Source organism: Penicillium waksmanii (genome assembly GCF_028829765.1).
Source record: "Penicillium waksmanii strain IBT 27052 chromosome Unknown utg000009l:1.0-4314994.0:1.0-4318279.0, whole genome shotgun sequence".
Classification (NCBI taxonomy): Eukaryota; Fungi; Ascomycota; class Eurotiomycetes; order Eurotiales; family Aspergillaceae; genus Penicillium; species Penicillium waksmanii.
The window spans coordinates 4,109,807-4,129,182 of NW_026643255.1; the positions used below are offsets into that span (position 1 = coordinate 4,109,807).

The 19,376-nt window shown below is 48.9% G+C and overlaps 8 protein-coding genes across 8 annotated transcripts; 3 read left to right on the forward strand and 5 right to left on the reverse strand.

Annotated features, from left to right (window-relative positions):
• Positions 1–1,223: 1,223 nt before the first annotated feature.
• N7481_011872 (putative MFS transporter) lies at positions 1,224–2,796 on the reverse strand (the record flags this gene model as incomplete). The annotated part of the gene is made up of 4 exons (XM_057271091.1): positions 1,224–1,613; positions 1,674–1,815; positions 1,865–2,338; positions 2,393–2,796. 4 exons carry the CDS (start codon positions 2,794–2,796, stop codon positions 1,224–1,226), a joined length of 1,410 nt encoding a protein of 469 aa, XP_057118265.1.
• An 894-nt stretch (positions 2,797–3,690) lies between these two features.
• N7481_011873 (uncharacterized protein) lies at positions 3,691–6,297 on the forward strand (the record flags this gene model as incomplete). Its single annotated transcript, XM_057271092.1, has 4 exons — positions 3,691–4,305; positions 4,372–5,988; positions 6,049–6,144; positions 6,202–6,297. The coding sequence occupies 4 exons, from the start codon at positions 3,691–3,693 to the stop codon at positions 6,295–6,297; spliced, it is 2,424 nt and encodes an 807-aa protein (XP_057118266.1).
• Positions 6,298–7,104: 807 nt separating this feature from the next.
• On the reverse strand, positions 7,105–8,746 carry N7481_011874 (L-lactate dehydrogenase (cytochrome); the record flags this gene model as incomplete). Its single annotated transcript, XM_057271093.1, has 4 exons — positions 7,105–8,181; positions 8,256–8,488; positions 8,532–8,570; positions 8,638–8,746. The coding sequence occupies 4 exons, from the start codon at positions 8,744–8,746 to the stop codon at positions 7,105–7,107; spliced, it is 1,458 nt and encodes a 485-aa protein (XP_057118267.1).
• A 755-nt stretch (positions 8,747–9,501) lies between these two features.
• Positions 9,502–11,598, forward strand: N7481_011875 (3-oxoacid CoA-transferase; the record flags this gene model as incomplete). The annotated part of the gene is made up of 9 exons (XM_057271094.1): positions 9,502–9,775; positions 9,870–10,154; positions 10,209–10,395; positions 10,446–10,747; positions 10,805–10,884; positions 10,935–10,966; positions 11,019–11,136; positions 11,187–11,408; positions 11,464–11,598. The coding sequence occupies 9 exons, from the start codon at positions 9,502–9,504 to the stop codon at positions 11,596–11,598; spliced, it is 1,635 nt and encodes a 544-aa protein (XP_057118268.1).
• A 205-nt stretch (positions 11,599–11,803) lies between these two features.
• On the reverse strand, positions 11,804–12,544 carry N7481_011876 (O-methyltransferase; the record flags this gene model as incomplete). Its single annotated transcript, XM_057271095.1, has 1 exon — positions 11,804–12,544. One exon carries the CDS (start codon positions 12,542–12,544, stop codon positions 11,804–11,806), a length of 741 nt encoding a protein of 246 aa, XP_057118269.1.
• A 1,069-nt stretch (positions 12,545–13,613) lies between these two features.
• On the reverse strand, positions 13,614–14,501 carry N7481_011877 (uncharacterized protein; the record flags this gene model as incomplete). Its single annotated transcript, XM_057271096.1, has 2 exons — positions 13,614–14,285; positions 14,343–14,501. The coding sequence occupies 2 exons, from the start codon at positions 14,499–14,501 to the stop codon at positions 13,614–13,616; spliced, it is 831 nt and encodes a 276-aa protein (XP_057118270.1).
• A 657-nt stretch (positions 14,502–15,158) lies between these two features.
• On the reverse strand, positions 15,159–16,951 carry N7481_011878 (MFS transporter; the record flags this gene model as incomplete). The annotated part of the gene is made up of 4 exons (XM_057271097.1): positions 15,159–15,491; positions 15,556–16,433; positions 16,504–16,781; positions 16,836–16,951. 4 exons carry the CDS (start codon positions 16,949–16,951, stop codon positions 15,159–15,161), a joined length of 1,605 nt encoding a protein of 534 aa, XP_057118271.1.
• A 1,176-nt stretch (positions 16,952–18,127) lies between these two features.
• N7481_011879 (fungal specific transcription factor domain-containing protein) lies at positions 18,128–19,180 on the forward strand (the record flags this gene model as incomplete). Its single annotated transcript, XM_057271098.1, has 1 exon — positions 18,128–19,180. The coding sequence occupies one exon, from the start codon at positions 18,128–18,130 to the stop codon at positions 19,178–19,180; it is 1,053 nt and encodes a 350-aa protein (XP_057118272.1).
• Between the last annotated feature and the right edge of the window lie 196 nt (positions 19,181–19,376).

Sequence of the window (19,376 nt, forward strand, 5' to 3'; positions counted from 1 at the left end):
GAGCCAGGGCGAAACCAAAGCTAGTGGAGAAGGCTGAAAGTGTGAGGAAAGAGAGGAATGTATTCCGCGAACGCCGTGGCCGAGGGCCACCAGGGCCTCTACGAGCCATGGTAATTCTGCTGTGTCCAATACTGCTATGCGATAGTGGGTTGATGGATTTGAAGCGGTGTAAAAGATGCAAAGAGGTGGGAGAAGGGGAGACCCCAAGGCGAGACGAGGCGAGGTGAGGCGAGAAGCTGAAATGCGGAGAATCGCAAGATTACATAATCCATAGTTCCCAATTAGGACTAGTCGGCATCACTAACTATACAACAACTTGAAATTGCAAGTAGCTATAAAATGACTATAAGAAATAGAAGCAATGGGATAAAACACGATAAAGGCTTCCTGGTAATTCTTCGGACTGGTAAAAGAGATCACGTTTGCGCTAGGTCACGACGCTCCACTGGACATAGAGGTCTTAGCCTGAGACTAGTCCAGACTTCCGAATGGAAATCATTGTTATGACAAGGGTAATTTGAGGAGTATCCATAGTCATTACCTGAATCATCTGCCGATTTTTACCCGTGGAAGTATGACTGGGGCCGGGTCCATTGTGGGCGTTCTGGAGATGTCTGAATATCGCTTGCTGACCTAGTTCAGATACAATCCTGTCGAAAAAAGCCCCGTTCATCGGTCAACATCCAACTGGGAGGACCATAATGAGATCATTACTTTGGAACTCGAAGGAGAAACTGACCTTTCCCTAACTTATCACTTATACGCCAACGGCGCTGCTACCCGCGTGCGGGTGCCACCCCACAATAGACAGTGGGCTGCTAAAAAGCATGGCATTGCGCCAATCGGGAGAATTTTGGATTTTAGATATGCATAGAATTTACCTCACAAAAGGAAGGCGTGTGGGGAATTCATAAATGCTTCCTTAGAATACAAATTTCGAAAGTAGCCTGCGATGGAGTTTCTTAGGGTGCCTCGTAGAGAGGTGGAGTTCGAAAAAGACTTGTATTTCAAAGGTTATGAGAGAAAGCGCGCTGCATTCTAATAAATTAGTAGCAGCATAGACGTACGAAAAGCATGAACAGAGCTCCGAGGGAAATTCCATGAGATAATCAAACTCTAATATGGTATTTGCTGTAATGGAATCACTTTTAAGGGTAAATCTAAAAAGGTTAGACACAATGGCCGCCCTTGTCCTCAAACAGGCCTGGATGCAGACTAGCGACTCATTGACTCTCCTCGTCATTTTCTTGCGCAGCTTGCTTCCTATTTTCGGCCTCCTTGCCAGCAAAAGTAAAAAGCATGCCGAGGTCGTAGACGACCTTCAAGCAACCCGCAATAATAAATGAGACACCAAACATATTGTTACGGGCCAGAATTCCGGTCAGAAGTGGTCCAAGGCTTTGAGTGGTTGTCTTGACAACATTGACTGCGCCCATAATCGCCGTACGTTTATCAGATGGCAAGGCCGCTGCGAGGAATGCTGAACGCGGGGCCACATCCATGCTCTGCGAGCAAGCCCTGAGGACAAGGAATGTCAAGGCCAAGGGTAAATTGTTTGGCACAGAGATAAGTGACAGGCAAATTGCGGATGGAAGGTGTGTGAAAACCATCGTCTATCACATCTATTAGTCGGATATGAAAAAGGATGCGCTGATGCCCGGTGAGTTACGAACCTTGACGTTGCCGATACGCTTGGCAATCGACGATGCCACCAGCATGGATGCCGCGGAAATGATACTTGTGAAGAAGAATATAGTACCAAGTTCACCTTCGGGGAGGCTAAACTTGCGCCGGAAGAAGTATGTCATCCAGGATCTGGAAAGATTAGTAATTTGCAAATTCGAGGATGTGAAATACCACTTACAGCGAGGCCAATCCGGATGCGAATGCATCGAGTCCGAACAAGATGAACAAGCTGATCATGAGCGACCACAAATCCTTATCGAGAGACGCGAATATGGATTTCTTAGACTTTGGCGCTGCTAGTTCTTGCGAAGAACTGGAGTCCGCGAGCAACGGTTGCGTCTCACCCTGCTGCTGTGGCTCAGACTGCTTTTCTTCAACCTCCACCTTTCTGCTCAAGGCAAGAGTGAGAATCAATTTGACCGCGCCAACACCAGCGTAGGCGAAGAATATAATGCGGCATGCCGGGATGAATGCCCAACCATGCAACGATTGGAGAGAGCTGATCGTCCAGCCACATACAAGCTGACCGAGAGCTGTGCCAGCCGTGCCGACCAAGGAGTACCATGCGAAAACGTCACTGAGGTTCTCTTTAGGCGTAAGATGCGCCAAGGTAGATTCTTCAACGGCACGGAAGGGTCCAATTTCATTGCCGCTAGATATGGTTAATGAATTGGGAGGTAAGTTGGAAAAGAGAAAGAAAACATACCTGGGACTAATTACTCCAAATACAGCGGCAGCTAGGAGGATCCAATAATTTCCAAAGAGCGCAAATACGATACCACTGCCGGCCATCATAACGGATCCCAGGGCCAAGACCGCTTTGCGGCCCATGGAGTCAGCGAAGAGAGTGAGGAAGAAGCTGATGGCGACATCTCCCACCAAGGTGAGGGTCATGAAAAGACCGATTCTATCATCTGTGATACCCATGGCAGATAGATACGAAGCAAGGACTAAAGTCGAACCTCCGTACGCGAATAGGCGCACGAACCGCTGAGCACATAGGAGCTTGACGTCGCGCGACGAGTGCCACATGGCGATAAGACCCAGCTCCTCGAGAGCGTTGGTCAGGAAGCGCCCACCGCCCGATGGCGATTGCATTACTTCCGACATGATTCAAGCTGATTGAGGGTACTAGTAGAAGGTTGGATCGGAGTGGCGATGAAGGGGGTGGGAAAAGCTTAGGCGGGTGCGATCCAGTAACTAAGTCCGACCGGTCGGGGTTAACAGCCTTGCCCAGCTGGATGGAGTTGACGCCAGGCAGCCGTGGAATGCGAAAAATGTGAATTGCAGTGTGCGAAAGAAGAGATGGGGAAGGAGAAAAGAGAAAAAAGGAGAAAATCGAAATATATCCACCTTGCGGACTTCACACCGATATAAAATATCAAGATAAGTGTATGAAGATGGTGAGTAGCGGGGAATTCGGCAAACTCGCTCGTATCGGTCAATTCGGGTATCCTCCTTTGATCTACTTGTATATCCAATGGAGATGAAAATCAAGATATAAATATGGATATAAATATAGAAATAAGCTTATCCCATTGGCCTCCTGAACTCCCCTCGTTCCTTCCTTCCTTCCTTCCTTATCAGATGCTCACTTGGCGTGCCTGCCTGATTCAGAATCTTCGGGGCTTGGCAATATTTCCGAATGGGGAAATGTCCGAGACGCGGCTTCCTCGTTAACTCCGGAGATCGACTCTTTAAACTACTCGTATACTTTTGACTTCTACTTCCTGTTCACTTTCTCTCTCCTCCCCTCCCCGCCACTTCTTTGTTCAATTTCTTCCTTCGATACAACTTGAACTGTTCCTCACGAAAATCGCAGACACAATCAGAGCTACAAACGCCCGAGAGCGGACCTCCGTGTCATTTTCCACGTCAGCAGCATCAACTCTTAGTGCTCTACTCCTCGGCCCCAACAGATGCAAATTTCGGGGGATTTGAGCTCTGGAATCGCATGAATATCTTTCTCCCATACTCTCCCTCGCAGATTATAGATGAACCGATATGGCCGACTATCACGACTTCCACCACGAAGAGAGCGGTGACCCCGCGATAATGGTGCAGCGACGACGCCGGCCCCCACTCTCATGCACCGAATGTCGACGGCGTAAGCTCAAATGTGACCGCTCGCTGCCTTGTGGTCAATGTATTCGCTCAAAGACTGCCCACTGCTGTGTCTTTGTGGGTCCGCAACCAGTGACTACCTCGGAGTCTTCGCATCGCATGTCGCCGCCTCTATCGCGCACCCGTCTGCCCAATGGCCACGACGACGAGTCCCAAAAGTCAGGGGGCATGTTTGTTTTTGACGCCAAACTAGGGCCAAAATCAAATTCTAGTCGTGTGTCCAAAAGTAACCAGAAAGCCAGTAGCTCCAACGAGCTTCAGGAGCTTCGGAACCGCATGAGAATGCTAGAAAAAAGCCTCGGGCAATCGAATGTCCTACAGACTCCCGAAAACTCCATCTCCGATGTATACTCCGAGATCACCACCTCGCAGAATAGCTCAGATGCACTGGGTGTTGATGATAGAGTGCGCTTCTTGCCTGATTCGAGTTTCCGAGGCAAAAAGGGCAAGACACGCTACTTTGGCCGAAGCCATTATACGACAACAGTATCTTTTGTGAGCATCTAACCCATTCTATTTGGAAAGCTTCAATCTCAAAGAATCAGTACTAACCGAGAATAGTTCCAAGACATTGGGTCTTTCCTACGGCGTGGCCGCAACAACTGCAAGGATCCCGAATACACCGACATGAAAAAATTCAAATGTGACTTATGGTCCCAAGAAAGCAAGGACCACCAGAGCGCTTTTCGAGAGCAAGCCTTCAAATTGGACGAGATGGTTCCATCACGAGAAGTGGCCGACCAGCTTCTTGGTTTATATCTGGACACCTTTGAGACCACATTTCGCATCTTGCACATTCCCACATTCTTGAAGCAATATGCCGACTACTGGGCGACTGGCCAGAAATCAGATCCAGCATTCATTGCTCAACTACTCGCTGTGATGGCAGCAGGGAGCTGCTTCTATACACCATCTGCAGAGCAGGATGACCGAGATTCTTACCAGAATCCAGCAATGAAGTGGATCATGGCCGTGCAGTCCTATATCTCTTGCACCTTTGTCAGTCCGAGTATTGACTTCAAGATGATCCAGACTCAATGTTTATTACTAGTGGCACGACTTGGGGTCGCCGGAGACGGAGATGTTGCCTGGGCTTCATCTGGATCATTGATCCGATCTGCCATCACAATGGGGCTTAATCGGGATCCGTCACGATTTCGCAAAGCCATGTCGCCGTTTTGGGCCGAACTTCGCCGGAGGCTTTGGATGACCATTGTGGAGCTGGATCTGAAAATATCCCTCGATCGCGGTGTGCCGCCATCTGTGGATCTGGACGAGTGCGATTGCGACGCACCGTCAAACTGGGATGATAACGAGATGTTCGAGAAGATGGAACAGAGCCCCACCGAATCTACCTTGACAAATACTAGTCAGAACTTCTACCAGACAATCCTGGTGAAAACATTACCCCTGCGATATCGAATCGCCCGCAAGATCAATACCCTCAACTTCAACCTGTCCTATGACGACGCCCTGCGCATGGGAGAAGAGCTTCTCCGGTCGACAAAACATGCTTCATCTTTGTTTGACGACCACACACCAGACATCGACCTGGATAAAACGGCACGTCATCGGTTCGCCCAGTCTCTGCATCTATTCTTGATGCGAAAATTCCTCCTCGCTCTGCATCGCCCGTTCTCGCTCAGTGTGGCGCGTCTCCCAAAATGTTCCTATTCTCGAAAGGTATGCTTGGAAGCTTCCCTGGACATGTTGTCACAAATGGAACTTCCCCCATCCCCCAAAAGCATCCAGTACCCGCACATCACTCAATTGGGAAGTGGGATGTTCCGGGATGAGATATTCCACGCCGCGATAACAGTTTGCGTGGAACTCTCACTCCAGGCCCAAGAAATGAGCCAGTCTCTTGGGCCGGCAATGGAAGGGGTAAACTCCAGCGTCTTGATGAGTATGGTTCAGTCTCAACAAAGCGTCATGCTGCAAGCCGTGGATCGAACCTTGAATGATTTCGGACGGCGCATCGGCCCCAGTGGCAAAGGTTGCAAACCCTACTTTTTCTTGACCCTTATTTTGTCATCCGTCAAGTCGCGTATTAAGGGGGAGGACCCAATGGCCAACGTTGAAGCATCGTCGAAAAGAGCAGTTAGAGTTTCCCGGACATTATTGAACGGCGTCTCGTATGCAGATGCTTTAATCATTGCCGACCGCCAGGCTGGCCAGGTGAGTCCCTGCCGGATCAAAGCTTTTCCCATGCAGCCTCTGACTGACTTGACGTTTCAGACGCCAGTACTGCTTGCAAGCACGACTCCAGCGTCAGTGACATCGAATGACTTCGATCTTCCTTCCCTTTTTTCTGCAGACCTGGGTGATTTTACGGTATGTGAAACATCGACCGACTCCGTTCTATATGACTTATTTGCTGATCTTCTCCAGCCGTTGGATCTGGGTGGCTGGTTTGATAATCTTGATTACGGCGGCACAGAGCCTTGGGATGGTAATCTTTTTGGCGGCTTGCCTTCAAATATATAGCACTACTGCCGCTTTATAATTTATATTACTAAAATATATGCAACCATAATCTCACTGTGCTTTAGCAAACATCATAATGTACAGAATAAAAAAGAATGAGAAAAAAAAAACTTGAAGTCGTTGAGGCGTTGGTGCCTGTAGCGCTGCGGCCTCGGCCAGGCATCCTGGGTAGGTTACCGTGCTTCCGTCCTTTCTAGGCAGCTTCACTCTTTCATCACCACATCACCACATTTCCCTCGTTCATGACTCAGGCAAACTTATACTAGTACTGGTAGTGTTGAGAGCAATAAGAAAAACAAAACTTGGACCGAACGGATTCAAGAGGTGCAAAAAGCTCCAGCAGGGGCTCGAACCCTGGACCACCAGATTTACTCCTTAATAGAAGTCTGGCGCGCTACCAACTGCGCCACAAGAGCGAAGGTTGAGTAAGAATTGGGAATCTTTTGATATAATAGCCTGGGAAAACTTTTCCTGCATAAGCAACTAGTTATTTCTCATTCTGAAAGAGTCACTTAGTGACCTAGTTAGGTATTCCAAGGTTACTAGTAGTGGTACTGAGGATGTTAGTAGTACTATTCTCATAGAATTACTGTGCTCCTGGACTACTTCCCAGCTGCCCAGGTGCTACAAACAGTAACCTACCTTGAAAGAAAGAAATTTATTTTCTAATATCATGAGTCTTGATTGATTGGGTATATGGATATATATACTAAGTTTCCGACTTCGATGTATCCAACACGCAGTCGAACCCAGCAGTCGGGATAGATATTCAACAAAAACACAACGCCCACGCCGGGCTTATTCTTTTTACAATTTAGGCTTCTCGTTGAAGCGAGGCGCCTCCAGTGGATCGTAGGCACCAAGGCCCAGAGTATCGGAAGGAATTACGCCAGCGTGTCCAGCAAGTAGGGCACGGGTATCGAGCAATCTAGGATTCAAATCCTCAATTCGCGTCGCGCCAATAAGACGCATGTTCATTTCCATCTCGTCCTTCAACAATTGCATCGCGCGGTCGACGCCCTCTAATCCGTAAGCGGACATGGCATACAGGAAAGGTCGACCGATACCAACGCCCTTGGCGCCGAGACACAGGGCCTTTAGGATATCGGTTGCGCGGCGCACACCGCCATCAACGAAGACCTCGATGCGCTTGTCCCAGCCGCGCTCGCGGAGGGCCGGCATGACTTCGGCCAGGACTTCGATTCCAGAAGGCGCAGTCTCGAGCTGACGACCACCGTGGTTGGAAAGGACAACACCGTCGACGCCAGCCTCGACGGCGCGGAGCACGTCCTCGACACACTGGACACCCTTCAGGATGATCGGCATGCGGGTGATGGACTTGAACCAAGGAATATCCTTCCAGGAGAGAGCGGGGTCGATGAAGGAAGAGATAGCACGGGCCGCACCCTGGGATCGATCGACGGAGCCGTCACCGGATTGAACGTCGGAGCCAGCATCAGAGAACTTGGACCGCATGTCCTTTTCGCGACGGCCGAGTTGCGGCGCATCGACGGTGATAAAGAGACCCTTGCACCCGCGCTTCTCGGCGTGCTCGACAATCTTCTTTGTGATTGCGCGATCCTTGTTCACGTATAGTTGTAGCCATTGGACCTGGTCGCCTTCTTTGGCGTCAACGATTTCATCGAATGAGCACGAGGCTAATGTGGGGATCATCTGGACGACGTTGTGGCGGCGTGCGGCGCGGGTGAGGACGACTTCGCCCTCGGCATGGCCCAGTTTTCCCAGAGCGGTGGCTGTGACGTAGAAGGGGATATCGCATTTTGTTCCTAGCATTGTTGTAGACATGTCGATGTGTTCGACGTCGACTAGGATTCGTGGGCGGAACCAGATCTTGTGGAAGGCGGCGTGGTTCTCTCGCATCGTCTGAAATGGTCAGTATATAGCCACGCAATGTAGATTGGGATACGGAGGAGGGGGAGGAGTGGGATTGTGCGTACAATTTCGTCATCGGCACCACTGGAGTAGTAGGCCCAGGCGGTCTTCTTCATGACTTGACGGGCGACTGCCTCGAAGTCCATCAGGTTGTAGCAAGCGGCCAGCGGGGGCATGCGCTTGACACGCTCCAGGCGGCCCTCTTCCTCGGGGTCAAAGGCCTTCTCTTCTTGCTCGACGGTGGCCATGTCGACTTGGCCGAGGTGTTTGGAGGGGTCGAGGAACTTGTCGAGGGTGTCTGGGGGGGTGAATTGGTTCGTATGCCTCGGTGGCATCTTTGCCGGCGTACTTGAGGATGATCTTCTGGCCGCCAGGGTGTTCTGAGGGTGGTTAGCAGGGGAATAGAAGATCACGAGATATGTAGTGCCCAGGTGCATGCAAGCATACCTGGGAGGAATTCGGTGACATCGTAGGCCTTGCCATGAACAATGACCCAGCAGGAATTCTTGGAGTTGTGCTCGGCGACGGCGGCGCCGGTGAGTTTCCCTTGACTCATGGTGGGTGTGTGGGTGTGTGAATATAGTGGTGGAGGGGAGGAAGAGAGAGAAATGGAGGAAAAAAAAGAAAAGAAGAGGCAATAAATGAAGATGGTGACGTTGGGAAGCTCGGGCTAAAGGCGTCCGGGGGAGAAATCGCAAAGCTGGGGCTCTCGGCCGACTCGGGAAACCCGCAGCCAGTGACATTCCAAGCATTACTGGCATAGTTGAGTAATGGCGATAGTATAGTTTACAGAGTATACTAGAGTATTTCCAGTGGACTATACTATTTAGTGGACTCTTAGTGTATACTTTACTGGATACACGGATATACTCGTATCTCCCTCGTCACTTGAGCCGAGGAGGCATTATGTTTTTGCCTCGGTGCCTGAATGTCTGAATGGGGATCGTGTTGATCATGTGACTCAAGACCAGCTGATTCCCCAGATACATATCACGTGACACTATCTATTCCCGCGCTCCGAAAACAGAGGAATGATAGGAATCATCACAATTATCAGAATCGTAATTGGAGAGGTTGATTGCACTAGGACTCCGTGGACCAGGCTCACAAATCTATGCCTACTACTTTTCTGCCTCTTGGGTTCGTGCATCCTGCCGTACAGCATTCATATCTACTTCTCGCTGACGTCAGTTCGGCTGCAGAAGTAGCTCCGAACCGGCTTCCTTCTCGGCCATTTCGAATTCTTTAATTACCATCGAGTTTCGCTCTTGTCTCTCTGAATTTTCCCCTCCATTATATATCATTTCCAACATGGCGACCCTCCGTATCACCTCGACAGCATTGTCGCGCAAAGCCCTCGCATCATGCCGGCCACGACTGTATATCGGACTTCGTGCCGCGCGTCCGATCTCGCGCGTCCCCTCATTCGCATCCAAATACTCTACCGCGGCCCCGAGCCCTTCCCTCGCCCCCAAAATTGAGCGCGGTGGCTCCAAACTATTCAAAGACGCAGATGTCGCGGTGCGCGATATTAAGAGCGGATCCACCATCCTCAGCTCAGGCTTTGGTCTTTGCGGTGTTGCAGGTCAGTCAGGTCTCGCATAGCATTGCTATTCTCCAGCTAGTGGGGAGCATATCCTAGAGACCGAATGCTAATGGAATCTTGCTCTGTCTTCTAGAAACGCTGATCAATGCCATGTACCGCCGAGGCGTCGATCAATTACACTCTCTAACTGCTGTATCAAATAACGCCGGTGCCGCCGGCAGAGGAGGCCTCTCGACCCTGTCACACAATGGCCAAATAGATCGGCTGGTTCTATCCTACTTGGGAAATAACAAAGCATTGGAGAAAAAGTACCTCTCTGGAAATATCGCCATCGAACTCTGCCCCCAAGGCACTTTGGCGGAACGCCTGCGCGCAGGCGGCGCCGGAATTCCAGCATTCTTCACTCCGACCGGTGTTCGTAAGTGATATCGAGCCAGGTCTAGCATATTTACAGCCCTAACGGATTTTTCAGACACCTATATTCAAGAAGGGAAGATTCCTGTTCGCATGGATGAATCAGGCAAGGTCCTGGAATCGGGCAAGCCCCGAGAGACCCGCGACTTCAATGGCAAGACATACCTCATGGAGACGGCATTGACTGGAGATGTGGCTATATTGCGGGCATGGAAGGCCGATGAGGCTGGAAACTGCGTTTTCCGGTAGGTGATTTCCTCGTGTGTAGATAGGAAACAAGACTTACATCAACCAGATACACTACCAAGGCTTTCGGCCCGATCATGGCGAAGGCAGCCACGTTGACCATTGTGGAAGCAGAAAACATCGTTCCTGTTGGTTCCATCGACCCAAATGATGTCGACCTACCCGGTATCTATGTGGATCGTATCGTTCCCGCCACGGACGAGAAGCATGTCGAGATCATGAAGCTCCGAGAGACCGAGGATTCTGCCGAGTCTGGATCTACTAAGAATGCTGCCCAAATCGAACGAGAGCGGATTGGTCGTCGCGCGGCTAAGGAGCTGAAGCAAGGATTCTATGTGAATCTCGGTGTTGGTATGTATCGACCGCTCATGATGATATGATCTTAATCACTCTAATCATGGCCAACAGGAATTCCCACTCTCGCCCCGTCATTCCTGCCTAAGGATGTTAAGGTGTGGATTCAGTCTGAGAATGGGATTCTCGGCATGGTAAGTGATCAATCGACGAAAGAAGGATGTATGGCAGCTGACTTGAACAGGGGGCGTATCCAACTAAGAATGAGGTCGATCCGTAAGTTAATACTTTTCGTTCATGCACAAATCAGTTTCTCACAAAGCCGCAGGGATATCATCAACGCAGGAAAGGAAACTGTGACTTTGGTCCCCGGTGCCGCTACATTTGACAGCACTGAATCATTTGGCATGATTCGCGGTGGCCACGTAGATGTGTCGATCCTCGGAGTAAGCAAACCGAATTGCCCATCTGGATCCTTCAGCTAATATTTCTTCAGGCTCTGCAAGTAAGCGCCAACGGTGACTTGGCCAACTACATGATCCCTGGAAAGGTATTCAAGGGCATGGGTGGCGCTATGGATCTTATCTCCAACCCAGACCAGACCAAGATTGTGGTCGCAACAAGCCATGTGGCCAAGGATGGGTCATCCAAGATTGTACAGAAGTGTAGCTTGCCGTTAACTGGAGCTAATGTTGTCAGCACGATTATCACTGATTTGGTATGTTCCCTTCCTAACGGGAGAGTTGAGCCTCGAAACTAACGATGGTTTACAGTGTGTATTCCAAGTGAACAGGGCCACCGGCGAGCTCACCTTGACTGAACTGGCACCGGGTGTGGAGGTTGAAGAGGTGCAGCAAAAGACAGATGCCAAGTTCACCATTGCTGACTCGTTGGAAATCATGGAGTAAAGATGGAGCAGATGACATGAATGTATTTGCATATGACTGTATAAAGACTTTTCTATTACTTATAGCTCGCTGGGGATTGGTCTACAATTATTCACATGAAGCAGCATAAATTTGTTTACTAAATTTTTCAATGATTTGACTCAAATACAAGCCTGTTCTCCTTGGGGGATAACTCAGTAATTGTAGCACATAACTAAGTACTTGGTTACTTCTTCATTGCAACCAGAAATCCATCATAGTTCTTCTCTCCCACCGTCTGGATTGCTGTTGCGTCAACTGTGTCCAACTTCCCAACTGCCTCAACCAGCTCCCTTGTTCCCTTGATGCGATCATCTTTCTCAGCTTCATCGGCAGACGAAACCTTGCCATTCCTCACAACATTATCAACAACGATAACCGCCCTATCCCTGGTAATACCCATCGCGGCATTGAAATAAGCCAGATTGTCCTGCTTATTCGCATCAATAAACACGAAATCAAACTTCTCCCTCTCTCCTCTCTGAACCTGTTCCTCGATACCCCGGAGAACATCAACTGCCAATCCTTGCAAGATCTCAACTTTCTCGATCAACCCAGCTTTCTCGAGATTTTGCCGCGCTACCTCGGCGTAATGACTATCCAACTCGATAGTAGTCACTTTAGTCTCGAGACTAGTCGTCGCAAACCACGCGGCGCTGTACCCGCCCAGTGTGCCTACCTCAAGGATACGCTTTGCATTGCACATACGGGCCTGAAGCATGAGTAGTTTTGCTTGCGATGAGGAACAGGCTATGTCCGGGAGACCTGCGATCAGAGAGTTGTTGCGGATTACTTCTAAGCTATCGTTGTAGCTTGCTGCATGGAGATGTGCTTTGAAGTAGTCATCCACCGCGGCCGGGCGGGGATCGTTGTCCCTTGGGCGGGCATCGTAGGCGTCGTGGGATGAGGAACGAGTGGTCTGCGCCATACTGTATGGAATTTCGTTCGGAATATTCAATTCAGAGGAGTTTGGATAAGTTTTGGATATCTGTAGGGATTCGATGTGAGATTCAAATCTGGGGGGTGAGTCAGTGCGGGAAGACGAGGGCTTGGATAATGTTTTACGAGGAAAGTGGGGGATGTGGCACTATGAAGATGTGATGACGGATTTACGGATGATCATGTGAGTGAAAGTGAAATGGAGCTCTGACACGTGTTGTAATACGATATAATCTTGCTGAGACTTAGACAAAGATATGGGATTCATGATATTCATGGAACAGGAAGTCTCGCGACAACTTGTCATTGGAATGAAATGAGATGAACTGATTCACCACGACCCCACGAATTCGTATTTAATTGTCATGTCTATCTATTTACACCCAACTTCCCTCACGATGGTCTGATGTTGAGGTACCCCGGTCGCCATCTTTAGTATAGAGTAGCTGCTATAGCTAAGTGGTATCACAGACTCTCGAATCCATACTTCACCCAGTCGCGCTCCACTTTAGCCTGAAACATCCTCGGGGTAAGATCCCCGAAAAGAGCCCATTTTCCACGAGAATTCCTCGTCTTCAAATTCCGAAGGTAGCATGCAACATTTGACAACCTTTTTATGATTGCGCTCCGGCTTGGTTCCGTATCCCACATAAGGGATCAGCGGAATGTTTCCATATTCGTCAAACAGGGACTCGCTTGTCCCAGGCTCGCAGCGTGTCGACTCGGCCCAAATAACGCCACGGAGGTCCGTTGGGTCAACATCTTACTTGACGATAAGAAGGTCGTTCTCATCGTGAAGCTCTTTGAGGAACCGTCGAAGGTCCCCTGCTCCGGTTGGTACGCTCCATAGAAAGGCTTCGGCCTTGTTTTATGCTTTAAAGCTCGTACGATGGTGGCTACTCGAATAAAAAATTTAATTCAAAATACCTGTCCATAGTTAACTGTCTTGTATACGTCTAAAAGTTTGCACTGCTTTAAGCGCTAAATAAAGTCGCTCCAGGTATCAGCTGGAACTTGAATGGAAGCAAATAAGGAAACGCCATAACCATCATCAGTAATCATTGTCTCCCAGGTGCAAAGTTTGATCCACGGCCATTTCCAATCGCCTCCACAATTGAATCTACACTATTCAAGATCCAAGTGTTGCCCTCATCACTCGCTAACCATCGAGCTCCCTCCTCCGTCTCAATATCAGTGCTCCAAGTCCCATCTTCTAGAGCCTTGCGCAAGCCAAACACATGTGAGGTTACCTGAGGTCCGACTCCTGATTGCGCACGCAAGCATGAAACCGCAACGATCGAGGTCAAAATACGACCAACCTGCGCACCGGTGGACCGGACAGGATCAGAGAGCAAGGAACCATAATGACTGTTCAAAATGTGAACCGGGAGATCTGGGTGGGAATCTGCCAGTTTATTGTACAGCTTTCGCTCATATGGGTGGTAAATAGAGTCCCATAATGAGATTCCGCGACAAGTAATACTAGTTACGTTGGTTGGAACTGGGGCGCGGGTCGGGGTGGTTGAGAGCTTGCTGCTCACAGAATCCGGAAGCTCGGCCTTGAATGTATTGAGGCAGTTGATTGTGCGTGGTATGCCGTTGAAACTGATGCACTTCAGTCCGACCTCGCGAATCAACTCGGCAGTTTGCACAGGTCCAGAAGACGTCGCCGCAAGGCGATATAGGGCGGCGAGAGATTCTGGGGAGTTCATGGTCATTGTAGCAGCGGCCTAGAAAATTTGAGTTAGCACGAGCAACTAAAAAGATGGGCTGGAACTGATTCATACCGATAATGCCAGCCATGAGTGCTCCGAAAGGCGCTTGGCGATGGCAGTCTGTCGGATAGCTTGATAGACTGAGGTAATGTGCGCTGGTGCGGGCACGGTGGAAGGCCGTGCCGCTGGAGAGCTGATAAGGGCCTTAAGAGCAGGCGACAATTTCGACATGATGGAATTGACTTATGACAGAGTGCTTTAATTGAGATAAATATCGATGGGTCTTGACTCGAACTCGAGCCGGGTTATAAATGAGAGCGGCTGCGGTCGGCATTCAGAAATAGAGCCGATCCTCGGCAAAGAAAATACCCCCTTGAGTTCCACTCTTTGTGGACTCGGACTATTTCAAAAGCTTGATTAAAGGCTTGGGCCAAATCCTATGTCCAAAATACATAGCTTTGTGTCGGGACATAGAATTGAGTCATGACAAAGCCTAGCTAAGATAGTGTGAAGACACACTCTTTCATTTCAGGGCTCAATTGTTTTGTGACGAGGGGAGTAGAGCAATGAAACCACCAGTTATTTTCGTCCCATTCATAGGACAAAGCAGAAACAAAATAATAACTTTGTTGTATTATTTTATTTGAGAATTCAAAGAGCCGCGCGTGGGCTAGCTTCAGAGCAAAGGTCAAAATAGTAATGTCTATCAGGTGTTTAACAATACATCGCGACAAATACCTCTGTCGGAAAATCAAAATTCTAAGAGTATTTTAGATGATTACAGCGAATCCAAGCCCTTTTATGCCACTGCAACGATAGTTTGGACTCACTTCACTCGTAAGGGCTGACTATCGTATCTCAAAGCGGCCTTGAATTTATTCGACCGTGTCATGCCCTCGTGATACTCACTGCATATTTGCTATGCTTTCTGATCTGTGGCCCGTATATGTAGAGAAGATAGGGCACACAAGTCATAACGGCACTGATTGACCCAAGTATCGTAAGCGTGTATTGAACACCTATCGCCCTGTATATCGGACCACCGGCGACAGTAACACCCCCCGCAACGACGTATCGCGTGAAAACCAAGAAACCGAGGGCAGACGCTGAGTAAATATCATACGAATCAATGAGATACATGTATGCAACGATAAATATTGTCGTGATACCGTAGCCAAAGAAAACTGACGCGACAAGGGGGGACCAGATAGAAATTGAAGGCTAGATTTTGAGTAAAAGAAATGTTAGCGACGTCGGGCTTCACCGGAGGGATGCAACGACTCACATTACTTGTCCACCCCATCCAGAATAAACTGATCGGTACTGCTGGTGCACCACCAAGCATTGCATACCATAGTCTGGTCTCAGGCGCGATGAACGAATCATTCCCACGTTTGTACTCCTGTAAGGTCCATTTATAAACAATCGGCACCACACAGATAGGGAGTATAGTGCCAATCAACATTCCAGCCCAGCAAAGACTAGTCAAGCCTTCAGAGATGCCATACGCCTCCCCAAAAATGTAGGTATATCCCTCAAGGAAGGTAAAGAGGACAATATACATAATAGTGAGGTAGAGGGACATCAGAATAATGATCAGTTCTGAGTAAAACATGGCAAAGGGTCGAGATACGGAGATCCGCAAACGCTGGCCCAGGCTTTCACGTTTCATCTCCATCGGAGCCCTATATCTTTTGTCGCCCGTCTCTTGTCGAAGTGTTTTTGCTTTCCAATATAGAAGAAGATTGCCATAGGTCTCTGGTTGGAATATAATAACCACAACCAGGACTAGACCTCCTAGGATGAGCATGATCCATTCCAGCCACCTCCATCCTAAAGTAGTTGGGATATAACTGCCGATAATTTGACCGATCATCGGCCCCGTGAAAGCGGGTATAGCGTAGAGAGGGAAGGCGTATGCTTTCTCGACTGGGTTCCACAGATCTGCGACAGTGCCTCCGGCGCAACTGAGCGGCGTCGAGGCGAAGAATCCGGCAAGAAAGCGAAAAACAAGGTGACTTTGAAGATTTGGAGCCAATCCTGATGCCATCACAAAGATGAGGAAGACCAACATCGTAATAAGATATATAGCATTGCGACCGAAGGTTTCGGAGAAGGGGCCAGACAGCAAGGAGCCGCAGCCAAATCCGATGAGAAAGAGACCTTTAATCGAGTTGTGAAAAGTTAGCCAAACAATATCGTCACTCTATATCAGCAAGGAGGGATGGCTTACCTGTTGCGAGCGACCCAACAACCTCAGATATCTGGAAATATTCGCTATATTCCCTGACGCCACAAGCATCAATCGCAGATGCTGCAGTTACAGCAAGTGCTATTAGGGAGACCAGAAAGGTCATGAATAGCTTCCGCTTAACGCTTTGATTCGCAGGATTCAAAGGATCATCCTTGCCATCCCAACCCACGAGGATCAAAGTATCAGACGTGGCGAATTCTGTAGGGGCCTGCTTTTCCAGGTCTTTGCGGTCATTGCTATGGACATTTAACTTGCAACTAAACGGAAAATGTCAGCAAACCTAAATCAGATTCAAGTGAGACCGAACGAACCTTGAATCGTGGGGATGTCCGATCGTGTACTCAATGCAAGTACAGTTTTGCTTCACTTCTGATAATTGTTGGCGGACAGCTTTTTGTATTCTTCGGTATTGAAAATAGCTCTCCATTGTAGTGGGGCACGGACACCGAGGTAGAGTTAAGATTTAGTTTGGAGGATCGGAACTTATTTAAACAACCCATTTTGACTCACTAGGCGAGAAAGAGCATCAATTAGTCAACTTTTGTCTAGATCCTGAAAAGAATATGCAACCATCGGAGATGATGCCACCTGGTGGAGACGATATCTCCGATTGACCAGGGTGCTTCACGACATCTGTTGCCATTGGACAACCTCACTTTTTCATTTTCTCTTCTGAAATGCATTATTAATAAATTGTTGCTGTCCTGAGTCATCGCTTTCAGTATATCTAATTATCTGTAAATATGTTGGTAGCGAGATATGTGCTATGCAGTCTTCTCCGATGCGTCGGACTTAACGCGTGAACTACTTTGGAATGCGTGGCGAGACGATCCACATTTCTCCGAACTTCCCAGCCTTCAAGTTTCATGCTATCTCCGACCATCATTTTCGATACGCGTCGGTCTTCACCATGCGGATTCGTCTGCCTTCCTTCTAGCCAACCATGAGCCATAGTCTGTCGCATCCTACAACACCAGTAGGTCACAGCCCCGGGGTTTATCGCCGGAAACGCAAACCCGTGAACTGCGAGCAATGTCGACGCTCTAAATTGAAGTGCGACCGTCAACATCCGTGTGCTACTTGTAAACGACGCAATCGTGGCGATGCCTGTATTTACGAGGTTCCATCTGGCAATTCTCCGACGAGAAGCCATCAGAGAACCCCCGCAACTCCGCAGTCGAAAAGCAATACGGCGGAGTTACGATCTTCACCGTTGGGTGGAAATATTGCCACTGCCCCATCCTCGGGGCTAAATAATCGATCGCTGGTCCCAGAAACAAGTGAAGTACTCTCTGATAGTCACTGGGAAATGGTGCTCGAAAGACCCGCGCCAGAAGATGGCACCCAAGGCACATTGCCGCCTCTATCAACAGGCCCACGCATGCCTTTGCAAGAACTCATTAATCCTCTACCACCAAAAGCCTGTTGTGATTATTTGATTTCTCATTTCTTCCAATTAATACATCCTCTGTTTCCAATTCTCCATGGCCCAACCTTTCAGTCTCAGTACGCGGCTTTTTTTACACAACAGCCCCAGCCCCGTCAAGTCGATCTTCCATGGCTGGCTCTACTCTTCTCAATGTGCTCTCTAGCACTAAACACGATGGACGCAAGCGATCCAAGACTGCTTTACATTTGGCCAACCATTTCCGACGGCTCCGCCCAAGATTTCACGACCACATCTGTGTCTCGCAGACTTTTACAAGCGTCAATGACTTGTCTCTTGCAGGACCAGTTCTTCATCAGGCACAAATTCAGCACATTCGAGGCACTGCTGATGCTTATTTACAGCCTGTCGCATAATGAATCCGTTGATCAAGGATGGGCATTATTAGGCATGGCGTTAAATATGGGTATTGCACTACGGTGCAACGCGGAATTTCGGGGGATGAACCCGATAGAAACCCAGAGGAGACGGCGCTGCTGGGCTGGCCTGTTGACGCTGCATACGTACCAAGGGATCCTGTTCAGGGATGTTGACATGTCATTTTTACTCGATATCAAGGCCACGATGCCTGCTGATGTCAATGATCTCGATATCACCGAAGGCGGTATTGCTGTTTCGTTCAGCCAGCCCACACAAATGTCGGTAATGATGGCCAAGATTCGTCTCTTCCGGCTCTCTACTCATATTTGTCGCCATATTTCCGGTCCCATACGGCTTGATCAAAGCTCTTTGCAAAAGTTCAACTCGGCCATTGCCGAGGAGCAAGCAAAATGGGACTCCACTTATATGATTGATGGATCTCCAAATATCCTGGATCCAACTGCATACGGATATTGGTGTGTCTTACAAAGCTATGCGCATCATCTTTACCTACTTCTGCATCGTCCGTTCCATCACACGAAGTCGCCGTGTTTTCTTCCAGAATCGAGAGAGAGATGCCTCGGTTCTGCCATGGCTTTGATCTCAATCCATCAACAGATCTATGAAGCTCCATTGCTCCGAAGCTTTGTTTGGCTATTGAATGGAGTGACGGGTCTGAAGGTACTTCATGCCGCTGTGGCCCTCAACTCATGTCTACTCGACAAGCCATCGGGGGATCTGGAGCCCTATCAGAAGGCGATACAAAGGCTGGCCCAGCGCATGGAAAGTCTTTCCAGCCGAAGCGCAATGTGCGCGAAGTCATATAGAATACTTTGCCATCTGCAGTAAGTCAATCTCCATCTAGAATAGTCTTAGTCTGCTAAAAATCTTCGCAGGATCCAATCCAGTACGGCTACCGCTCAACCGCCTAACTCGGAGATTCAATCTGAAAATACAGTCGAAGACTGGACTGACATACGTGAATGGATGGGCTCTGATTTCGTCAACTGGGTATTATTTATGCCTCCACGCTGCCTTGCAAACT